Source organism: Elgaria multicarinata, chromosome 14 (assembly GCF_023053635.1).
Source record: "Elgaria multicarinata webbii isolate HBS135686 ecotype San Diego chromosome 14, rElgMul1.1.pri, whole genome shotgun sequence".
Lineage (NCBI taxonomy): Eukaryota > Metazoa > Chordata > Lepidosauria > Squamata > Anguidae > Elgaria > Elgaria multicarinata.
In genome coordinates, this window is record NC_086184.1 from 22,684,771 (window position 1) to 22,696,816 (window position 12,046).

Below are 12,046 nucleotides of genomic sequence, written 5' to 3' on the forward strand. Positions count from 1 at the left end.
CCCCACGGAGCCTACAGACGTGCCCATCCGCCCGCTGCTGAGCTCACTGACCGGGATAACATTGCAAGGGGCGCTGGGGAGTTGTGTACGTGCGTATTCCCCTCCCCCTCATTTTTTAATTTTATTTTTATATGTTTGGTGGGGTTTTTTTGCTGCTGCGCATCTACTCCATTGGTTGTGGTACGGCTGCTTCCGCCGTCTGCAGCCCTCGCCCAGCTCTGAGCATCCTCACGCGCACATTCAACAGGAGGAGGGCCGAGCTGCGCGAGCAGGGGAGAGCGCCCCCCCTCTCCCTCCCTCCCTCCCTCTCTCTCTCTCTCTCTCTCTGCCTCTTGCGGCTTCGCGTCTCTCTCGCCAGCCAGCCAGCCAGCCAGCCCCCCAGCCAGCCTCCGTTCTTCCCCAGCAGCGCCATGGCCAAGGAAGGCACCGAGAAAGCGGAGGAGACCGAGCAGATGATAGAGAAGGAGGCAGCCGAAGGCGGAGGCAGCGGCAGCCCCAGGGCTGCGGATGCCAAAGAGATGCGAGCCGTCCTGCTGTCTGCCTTCGGGGGCTTGAACAAGCTGCGCGTGTCCAAAAAAGTGATGCCGGAGCCGCAGGAAGGAGAACTCAAGATCCGAGTCAAAGCCTGGTCCAGTATTATTTATTATTAATTTATTATTATTGTTATTATTATTATTATTATTATTATTATTATTATTATTATTATTATTATTTATTCCTTTTCTTTCTTTCTTCTCTTTCTCATCCGCTCCTCAAGAAGCATCTCCCCCCCTCTGCCTCGCCCACCCTCTCCCCCACCCCACCCACCCCCCAACGCCAAGCCCTACTTCTGGCAGTCCCTCGGTGCTTGGCCCGGGGTGGTGGTGCTGGAAGGATGCGCGCCGCTTTCGACCCCATCAAATGGAGACAGAGGAAGGCTCTGATTTGCCCTTGTGAGTGGATGGGAAAGGGGGCTCAGGAAACGCAGTTTGCCCTCCCCACTCACGTTTTTGCAAACTTACAGCCTGAGTCTGAGCATCTTTACTTGGGAGTAAGCCCCCACCCTAGCGCAATGGGTCTTACTCTCCAAGTAAGGGCGCGATCCTAAGCATGTTTACACCCAGAAGTAAGCCCTACTCTCAGTACAATGGGGCTACACAAGTAAGGGTGCTACACGCTTACTCAGAAGTAAGTCTCACTAACTGCAATGAGGCTTACTCCCAAGTAAGGGTGCCTTGGATTGCAGCCTTCCGGTGCAATCCTATGCACATTGACTCAGCAGTAAATCTCGCTGTGTTCAGTGGAGTTCGCCCAGGAAAATGTCCATCGAATTTAAGGCTCATTAATTTCTCCTCTCTTTTTCCCCCCTATTCCCTTGGTCTGGTTGCCTTGCTGCCATGTTTGGCAACAGACCATCTTAGAAATGGACCATGCTTGCATTTTAGTGCAGCTTGGGAGACAGTGACAATCGGTAACTCCTATTGCTCCAGCCTTTTGAATGGTTGTGATGGAGCAGAGCAGCATTTTGGCCTCCTGTACTTCTTTTCCATCAGTCTTAACTCTTCTCCCATGTTTGTGACTCTGCAGTTTAGTAGTAGACTGGCTGATTTCCAAAATGCTGCTTGCCTTGTCATTCTGATAGCTTTCTTGCGTGGTGTTAACTTTTTCTTTCTTTCTTTCTTTCTTTTTTCTTTTTTGCCTGTCAGATATGGATTGATTGTGTTTGGTTGTTCTGACCCAGCTGAAATCGGGAGGAGCTCCTTTTCTTTTATCGCCTGAGCTCAGAACAAATTCCTTTATTGCCTGAGCTCAGAACAAATTCCCCATCACGCGTACACACATACACACACACACCCCTTTCCCCACTGCCTGACAATCCTTCCTGCAAATTTCATTATTTTTCATTGATGCTCTGCGTTATGTATGCCTAGCAAAACATTGTCAAGGTTGTCTAATGCTTGCAGAAAAGGAAAGATTGGTGTTCTAACGACTAGTGGGGTTAGTGCGACATGAGAATGGATTTTATGTAAGAGGCAGGTTAGCATAGGCGGTGCCAGATTACAGTGGCTGGAGGGGGAAAAGATAACCCCACAACCCCATCGTTGGACTCCTGTAGTTGCTGGAAAGAAAGGCCTTAGATAGACCTAAGGTTTATCTCGGGATCATCCCAGGGTCATCCCTGTTAATGTAAATGACACACAGGATATCCCGGGAGCAGGCATGTACAACCCCAGGATGATCCCGGGATAAACCTTAGGTCTAGCTAAGGCCAAAGATACTGTCTCCAAAGAAATTAGAAATGGATCATAATCTGTAAATGAAGCTAAAACCGCAATCCAGTGTATTCTTTCTTGAAAGTTAACCCATCAGCATCAGTAGGATTTGCTTCACATTGACGTTTAATACTTCTACTATTACCTACTCCTACCTGTTTATTTGTTGTTTCAACCATCATGGTCATATCAGCGTTACAGATGCCATACAGATAAGCACACAAAAAACTCAGCAATGCAAAGAAGTAAATTACAAAAGATACAGAAAAGGTTTTCATTAGAAGGTGCCCACAAATATGTAAAAGTTCATTTTAATACAGAGAATTAAAATAAGAGACACTAAGAATTTACATTAAAAGGTCCATAAATGTATAAAAGTTAATACTACTGATATGTTAAAACTTCATGTTAAATTTCATTTTGTGGGCACCTTCTAATGAAAACTTTTTTAGTATCTTTTGTATTTTACTTCTTTGCATTGTTGAGTTTTTGTGTGCTTACCTGTATGGCATCTGTAAAGTTGATATGACCGTGATGGTTGAAACTAGGGATGTGCTCCGCTTCTAATCGGACCGGCGAATTAGAAGCGGAGCGGGGGGCTTCGCCTGCCCTTGAGGCGGAGGCGAAGAGGATTGGGGGGCCGGCGGAGCGTGGCGAAGAGGATCGAGGTGAAGGCGGATCCTTCGCCTCGATCCGGAGCTCCGCCGGAAAGGTAAGTGGGGTTTACCGGGCCCTGCTGCTGTCGCTGTCGCCCATGCGGCGACAGCAGCAGGGCCTGGTAACCCCTCCCCCCTCTCCCTTACCTGCCTCCGTCCGTGGTCCATCAGCGTCTTCAGTTGAGCCCATGGTTCCAGCAGGAAGTCTGGGCCGCTTGCGGCCCAGACTTCCTGGTGGAACCGCGGGCTCAATTGAAGACGGCGACGGACCACGGACGGAGGCAGGTAAGGCCCCCCCTCCCCCTTACCGGGCTCTGCCGCCATCGCCACATGGGCAGCGATGGCAGCAGGGCCCGGTAACCCCCCCTATGGGGGGGGAACGGAGCTCCGATCCGGATCCAGAGCTCTGAGCGGAGCGGAGTGGGCATAGGCGGAGTGGGGGCGGGGCGGAGCGGCCCGATCCGAAAAATGGCGGATCTGAAAGTGAAGCGGAGTGGGGGGTCCATGCACACCCCTAGTTGAAACAACAAATGAACAGTCACCACCTATTATTTCTCTTTCAGAAATTTAATATGTTGGACAAAACCCAGCCCCACACTTCACTTTGCCCCTTCCATATCCTTCGGTATTGTTTATACATTTTGTAACAAAATAACCCTCATTAACCAATTCATAAATCAATCAATTGCAAGATATGTATTAGAAATACACACACACACACACACACACACACACAGGATTACAAAAAAACAAACCCCAAAACATAATTATCCTTCCTTCTCCAACCCACCCAAATCCTATAATGAATTTGGTTGATTATAGGATTTGGTTTTCGAATCCTATAATCAACCAAAAGTATAGGAAAAGTCACATTACTTAGTCAAATTTTATTTTTATTTATTTCACTTCTATATCAACCCATAACTGAAGTACTCCAGGCCATTTATAACAATTCATAAAAATGCAACATTAAAAAATAATAATCTACATTTTTAAGATAGATAAATTAAAACAATGTAAACAGCTAAAAACAATGGAAATAAACAATGTTTATTTAACAACATAGTTGGGCCTTTATTAAAAAAGAAAGAAAGAAATGTAACCCACAATAGACAATAGTCTTATGCTGGAGAAAAGTCATAATTAATTTCAGTCAATTCAGTAAATGCAGAAGCTATCTGGAGGTTTGTTTTAAAGGCCAATTTCACATTGTGGTTTTTGAGGCAGAACATGTTGACATTAACTGTGATTGACTGCTATACGGAAGATCCTCAGAGCTATGGCGTTTTGGAAAAGATGGGCCATGAGCAAGTTCATGATTGATTTTTCTCTTGTCTTCCATCATCGTCTTCTACGCTGGCATAGAAATGGTGGGAGTTGTAGGACTTGTTTTGGTCTAAATATGCGTAGGGTTGCATGCTAAGAGACCCCAGATGGACAACTCTCCAGGTTTTAGAGAAAAAGTGTTACATTGGCCTCTAAAACACACACTTACTTATGCATAAGCCCCATTGAGCTCAGTGGGACTTACTTCTGTGTAAAAATGAATTGGATTGCACTGCCTGTTGAGTATTTTAATTGGGTTGAATCCCGACTAAGTTAGTTGCACTTAAATCCCGCTGAAATCAATGGGAGTTAAGCTAGTCATGACTAACCTTTCAGGTTGACTTCAGTGGGACCGAAAGAGGACTAACTTAAATTTGAATCCATCCCGTTGTTCATACAATGGAAAGCAATGAGAAGTTGCACGCGCCCGTCCTTTAACTCTTGCAATTTGAAGACAACCTCGAGATGTAATCACCCATGCTTTTGTGCAAGTAGATAAAACTCACATGGTCTTTAGCTTGTCTGGTTCAGTAAAGCAGAATGTTGATGGACTATTTTCTGCCATGTGAGCATGAAAGTCCTCTAAGGCAGACAAGGGTTTTGTGTTTATCCTACATCCACAGTGTACAGTGAGAGTGCAGTTTTCTTCACATAGTTCTTTATTTGCCAGATATTTCTACCCATGCTCCATTAAAAAATAGTGCTGGTACAATTTACAATAAGATATGTTAAATTAATTAAGTTTAACATTCTTCTTTTTTAAAAAAAATCTTTAAAAAAGAAAATTTTAAACTATAAATTAAATAATTAAAGACATTCAATTAAGCTGGTGTGGGTTTCATCAGTGGATGGGGGATTACCTTGGAACTTTATGTCCATTGTCTGATGTTCCCTGGTAGAAAGGCAGGCTATAAAAGTAATGTCTAAGGGACCAATCCTGGGTCACCTAGACAGTGTCTGGGGAAGGTTATAGGATTGTTCATCTTCCTGGCTCCAACAGGGCTGTGAGTTGGGAACCAGGAAACCGCGCTGCCCTCTTCCTCCCCCTCATAGCCAATGTGGAGAGAACCACGCTCACAAAACAGAACATGGGGATGGGGAAAAGGAGGTGTTCCCAGGAGCTGGGAGGGGACGAGACCAGGGCCGTGGGGCCATGAGATATCTCCAGCCTCCTGCCCTCCCCAAAGCCTATGCCAGATGGATAAAATCACCCATCTAGCTAAAATGCAGAGCAGGAAATGCCTCGAATTTGAAGGCTTATTTGTACCCTAAATTAATAATGGAGGATCCTATTTACAGCATAGTTCTAACCCCCAGATCTGCTAGCTGGAGGGGGTGAGGATGCCATGGAGGTCTTCCTCTGGCAGCAGAAAAGAGCTCAGCTTGGGAGGGGGGTGTGATGTTCATGGGTGTAAGGATGGACCCTTGGTCTGATCCACATGGCACTTCTTATGTTCTTATGGGGAGCTACACAGAGAACTGAAGATCCTGGTCTCCAGTCCTGGCAGCTCCTGATACCTTTAGCAGCTGTGAGAACTTACTGCTGAGAGTGTGCACTCCACTGAGCACAATTCCCCAGTTCAAATTGGAATTCCAGTCAATGAGAGCTCACGCCTACACTTTGACCTCTGCTGCACAGTGACTTCACTAGCAGCGTAAGGGCAGCACACACATTTATCCTTCAGTGTGCACTGTTGCAGTGGGGGAGCCTTTTTAAAACACCATTTCCACCCCATACTTTAGGAGACCCTCTGTAGGAGACCCTCTCCAGCTCTATCCCTTCCCCTGATTTGATGCATGTGCATATGGTCAGGGATGTATCAGGACGTTGCTTGGATTTGCAAAAAGGTCGTTCTCAAACCCCGAGGGTGAACATGCACACGTTTCTGGAGAAAATGTTTACACGTTTCCGAATTTGCGAACCCGTTCAAAAAATGTACATACTTCATGCTTTACTGAAGGGCGGGGATATTCACATTTTGGTTGCAGATTTCTAAAATGGCACATTTTTTTCTGATTAAAAAAAAATATGCTTGCGTTTGGTAACAAGGCAAGCTTTGTGGAGGAATTCAGTGGAACGCAACAAGCTCAAACATTTCATGTTCACCCATTCCTACATATGAGGGACATCCACTTTGATAATAGGAGAAGTGTCACGCTCTTTTGCTGCATTGCTTACCATTTCTCTCTCTCTCTCTTTAATAATTGCAGGATGCTATGCCCCCGTGAGTTCTTTACAAACAAATCTATATTAGAAATCAGCTGATGTTAAGACCTCTGGGCATTCGTGTCAGGGAGGGGCGGAGGAGTTCTGTCATCAAAGAGCTGTGCTCTGCTCTCGCTACGCAAATGCCCTGGCATTTAGAGGGAAGAAAATGTCAAGGTGAACGCTGCAGTGCTTATTTTAGGAACAGTTGACACTTGAGAGTGATGTTACCTGGGGGTGAATCGGTTTGTTTTGCCAAGGGTCAGCTGAAAAGCGGCATCTGGGTTGTGTGTGTGTCTTTCTTCCTTAAAATCCTGCTCAGTTCTGTGGGATCTCCAAAAACTGAAATGTATCTGATCCTAGATAGTGTTACGCCAGCAGTTCCATTCTGTATTTCACATTATTGTTGGCTGACCTGCTGCTGTGCCCCAATCCTTGATTATTCATGGGGCTTACCCTATGTACTTCTCACTCGTCCTGAACGCTAATATAACTAAGACAAGTTTAAATATTCCAAAATCGGAGCATATAACTCGTCTGGTTCAGACAATCATTTGAGGCTTCATAAACCATGTTCTATGAAGCCTTGAACGTACATTGCTTCCAAACATGCCAGTTTCAACACAAGTACCCTGGCTTGTATTAAGCCAGAGTTCCTTGTTACATCTTAGGCCTTAGCTAGACCGGGCAAAATCCCAGGGCTCTCCCCGGGATCATCCCTGTGCATTCACATGACACACAGGGGATCCCAGGATCAGGGAGGGATGATCCCTCTCTTGCCCCGGGATCTCGCCCTACCCTTTGAGCCCGGTTTTTCCGCAGTCCCAGGCTGAACCTGAGACCGTGGAATGTGTGGCTGGGCGTCGCGGTTTGTCCTGGTTCCTTGTGGTTCCTCGCGAGGAGCTGGGAACCATGCACGGGGCGCAGAGCTCCTCAGGAGCACTGTGCCCATCAAGGGTAGGGTGGGGGAGTGGGGAAAATACTTTTTTTTTAAAAAAAACACCTTACCTTTTGCGCACGAGCGCTTGTGCACATCTTCCCATTTAAGAAAAAAAACCAAAATGGCGGCTACGACACCTCTCCCTCTGACGTCACGTGTGAACAGAGGGGGAGATTTCACGATAAAAATATCACCATATCTTTACCCTTCCTTCCTGCTAAACCAGTAAATCTAGCTAAGGCCTTGGTTTATTTTCCCTACTTGTTTTATTTCCCTGCTTTGCTAATCTATTGTAACATATAAAGAGAGCTTCAACTATTGGTCTGTATAGATATGTAATAAATACATAAATAGTGTATGCTTTATGTATCTTTAAGGACAGCTCTTAGTGGGAGAGGTGTCTGTGGAGAGGTGGGCCCAGAAGACCAGAGAACGTTCTGGAAGTACGAAGGCCTATTTGTGGGTGGGTGGAGTAGAGATACCTGAGAAAAGAATTAGGGAGAGGGAGGGAGCCCCAGTTTGTGTAACCTAACAAATAATGCATCCCTTGTGTTGCCAAACTGGATTACTGTCTTCTCCGAAGCCTCAAGTGACCATCTGAACCAGGCCACAGTTTGCTGCATTTTTAGTACCTTGCAATTCTACACCAGTTACTATGGCTCCATATTCAATTCTGACCCCAATTTCAGTTGCTGGTGTTAGACTTTAAGGCATGAATCAGTTGCAAGCCAATCTATCCTAAGGACTGCCTATACCCATATGTACCTGCCCAGGCCTTAAAATTGGTATTGGAGGCTCTACTCTGTGGTCCACTGGTGAGTAGGGATGTCCATTTCTGGAAAATCTGGCTTTTCTGGACTCAACAGGCCCGTTTCAGCCTGCATTTGCAAGCCAAGCCATGGTTGTAATTTGTCAGTTGTAATTTTTGCAAATAGATATTTGCTCAAATTACAGCTGCAATTCATGTACACTGCAAATTACAGTCAGGTTTGTGTAATTTGCACAAATTAGAAAACACTGAAAATCTGCTAGCTGACCTGATTCACTGCAGGCCAAGTTGGGCCAGCTAGCAGAAGATGAACTGAAGTCCAGCTCCACGCCCGCAACCGGATTTCTCCGACATCCCTACTGGTGAGTCCTATTAGGCTGGTGAGTACCAAAGACAGGGCTTTCTTTGTGGTGGCCCTGTGTCTGTGAATTTCTTACCCAGGGAGATATGCTTGGCTCCCTCTGCTGGCTATTAGAAGAGCCCTAAACATTATTCTTAATCCAGTCTGATTTGAGGTAATATTATTGCACTGTGTGTTCATAATGGTTTTAGCTGCTGCTATTATTTTAATATTATTTAATATTGTTTTTATCTTGTTAATTTTTATTGTTATTATATTTAAATAGCTTGCATTATTATTCTATTCTTGCTTTACTGATTACTTGGCAGGGTTAACACATTAAAGGGCACTATGAAGTCTGTTAAATAATAATAAAAATAAATAATCAGTTCACTTCATATCCTTTTCTTCTCTACATTGCCAATGTGCACACATACACAGGTAACACTCAAGCTTGTAAAAAATCAATCTGGATGTGATAGTCTATGTGTTTGTCTTGAGATTCTTTTGTACAGAATTTTACTGATGTGCACTCATGCATTCCTCCTGCACATTGGCAAAACAGCACACAAAAATAATATTGATAGAACCACATATACCATCTAGAACCATACATACCAAGGCACCAGGTTTGATTTTTAGCACTGTTTTATCAAGATGTGCAGGTGCATTGGGAACGTAGATGGACAGGATGGGGTAAAGACACAAATAGACTTAAAAGAACTGAAAGCTACAGGAGCAAACTGTGCTTACTTAGTACTCCGTACAAACTGAGAGAGGAAAAAAATGGAACTCCACCTCAGTTTCAATTCTGGAAACAAGTCTATGTGGCACTCTAAAAACTTCTGAAAATAATTCAGGAGAGGAGGATTTCAGAAGCATCCTTAGACCCAATATAATTTATTTTGGAGAGACTCCAGATATTACTTCAAGGGAAGGTGAAGAGAATTGAGAATTCTCTCTGACCCAACCAAAGACTGACATCAGGAGTTGGCAGTGTCAAGCTTTTGCCAACGGGCTGAGCCCTTCTGAGGGCATTTGATTCCTCACCCCAGCCAGTGTGGTGTAGTGGTTAGAGTGTTGGACTAGAAGTTGGGAGTTCCAGGTTCTAGCCCCCCCCCCCAGCTGGGTGACTTTGGGCCGGGCCAGGCAAAGACTCTCAGCCCAACTTACCTCACAGGATAGTTGTTGTGAGGATAAAATGAAGAGGAGGAGGATTATGTATGCTTCCTTGGGTTCCGTGGGATATAAATGCCAAAAAATGCAGTAAATATTCTTTTACTTTATATTTAGACAATCAGCCCTAGCAACAACAACAACAAGCTGCTGTTGTGCCCACCATTTTCATAAATTCTCTAAGACCATCTCAGGTCTTCACAGGGTGCTGCTTCCAAGCAATACTCTGTTATGACCCCAGATGCATTGTGGGTAAATTCAAAAGGTGGCAGCAGCAGCAGTGCTTGCTGAGAAGGGCAGCTTTTCTGTTCTTAACTTGGGATACACCGAAGTCTGAAGATCAAAGCTTGTGGCATGGCATGGTCTGGTGTCTAAGGTAGCCACTTAGGCATCACCCAGAAAGAGGAAACACATCACCAAAAAGGACAGGAGAGGCCGCACATTTGCATAAAAGTTGCATATGCTAATTTATATGGGGAGATGCAAATTCAGAAAAAAATGCTATAATTTAAATAAAAATACAATATACCTAACCATAGTAAGGAAGACTGCAGCCATGTGCCAGCTTAGCCTGATGTCCAGGCACTGTTGATGGGCAAATGCAAGGTCTTCAAGATCCCTTCTTTCTTAAGCTTCTTTACTTTGAACCAGACTTTGGACTAGACAGCCCTTCAAATAGAGCATGCCTTCAAATAGAGGAATATCCTCTGACAGCCCTTCAAATAGAGGATGTCCTCTGTAAAGTAGGATACATCGCTGCCCTATGTGGAGTCTTGTTGGTGAAGAGGTTGCTACATGGGCCTACCTTGGAGAAGGGAATTGGACTAGATTATGTTTAGCACTTTTCAGTTCTATGATTCTGTGAAAACCAAGTTATGTCCCATGCATTAATGACCCTTCTTCCCTACCTCTCTCCATTGCTTGTTCCTATGTGCTCGGCACTCTGAACAATGAACATGAAAACACATGAGTGCATTCGATTTGAACTGGACATGATTACTGGACACTAATTCCAACGTTACTCAGTGGGGCTAACTCAAGGAAGTGGGACTTGTATTACAGCTGAAAGGTTTTTCGAGTTGTTGGATTTGTCCAAATTGTTATCAGAAATAACGCAACCACAGTGTTATTTCTGAATAATTATACAGTATTCCATGTTTGGTCACTCTGGTGAGCAACTAAGAAGCAGAATATAGAACCAGACCATGAGAATGAAAGTGGGGTAAGTAGGGCTGTGCAGGCCTCCGATTTGAAAATCTGAATCACGGAGGCCATTTTATGACAGGTCTGCCATTTTCTTGCAAAGCCCTCAGGCTTCCTAAGTAAGTTACAGCCTTCTACTGCCTGGGAGAGCTGCACTTACCAGGGCCCAGGAATGGTGGGCACACATGTCCTCACTGCTGCTTCCGCCGCCATAATCACCTGCTTCTCAGTGTGATCGCCTGCTCCTTGGCGTGATCACCACCTCCTCAATCACCCACTCCTTGCCGCGATCGCTGCCACAATGCAGAATACTCCAGTGACCCTGCTTTTGATGAGAGCCACCCACTTCCTTTACCAGAGGCCAAGGGCTGTGCAAGAAAATGGCAAATCCAACATTAAATGGCGGATCCAACATCAAATGGCCTCCGTGATTTGGAATTTCCAAATCCGAGGCCCAAGGCTTGCACAGCCCTAGTCAATCTAGTCCAACGCTCAGTTCACACAATGGCCAACCAGCTATCAACCAAGCAGGACATGGTGCAATAGCACCCTCCCACCCATGCTCCCCAGCAACTAGCATATACAGATTTACTGCCTCTGATACTGGACTATGATACTGGGTTGGACTATGTCAATATAGACAGACTCCTGGATTCTTCCATACTATTTTTGGACTCCCATCCTATGGCAACAAAGGCCATAGGATGAGATTAGAATTTTTTTTAAAAGCCAATGAAATATCAAAACTAATTGAAAAATAATTACTATTTTAAAACCAAAAAAATTACCATGAACAGGTAGAAATAGCCACATACTACATCTTTGTGTTGCCTAAAGATATGACATTAGCTTGTAAGAGCTCCTATGATGTTCTACCTCCTAAACATTTTATATAGTGGCTACTAGGAGGTGGAAATATTTATGGTCCCTTTATGGCATCTTAGGCATTCAGTCCATTCCATACAAATGACCACTTTCCTTCCTCTAAGATGCATCACCTCCCTCGCCCCCTGTTGCTGTCCCAATTACATCATGGTGAGTTTCACACAGAGTATGGAGGAGTCACTGTCAGGACTAATATATATCCAATGTTCTCTGCCACCAGCAAGCTTCCAAAATTTGCTCAGCATCTGGCAGCCCAAGAATTAGATTTAGTGCACACCTGATATGGAGGTCTA

At 44.8% G+C, this 12,046-nt stretch overlaps 1 protein-coding gene across 1 annotated transcript in view; it reads left to right on the forward strand.

Annotated features, from left to right (window-relative positions):
• The first annotated feature begins 388 nt into the window (after window positions 1-388).
• The window catches only part of VAT1L (vesicle amine transport 1 like), a 74,914-nt gene continuing 63,256 nt past the window's right edge, over window positions 389-12,046 (forward strand). Inside the window, exon 1 of the mRNA XM_063141038.1 lies at window positions 389-628. Coding sequence (XP_062997108.1) covers window positions 411-628 — 218 coding nt within the window. The 5' untranslated portion in view covers window positions 389-410. The remainder of the gene's footprint in view (window positions 629-12,046) is intronic.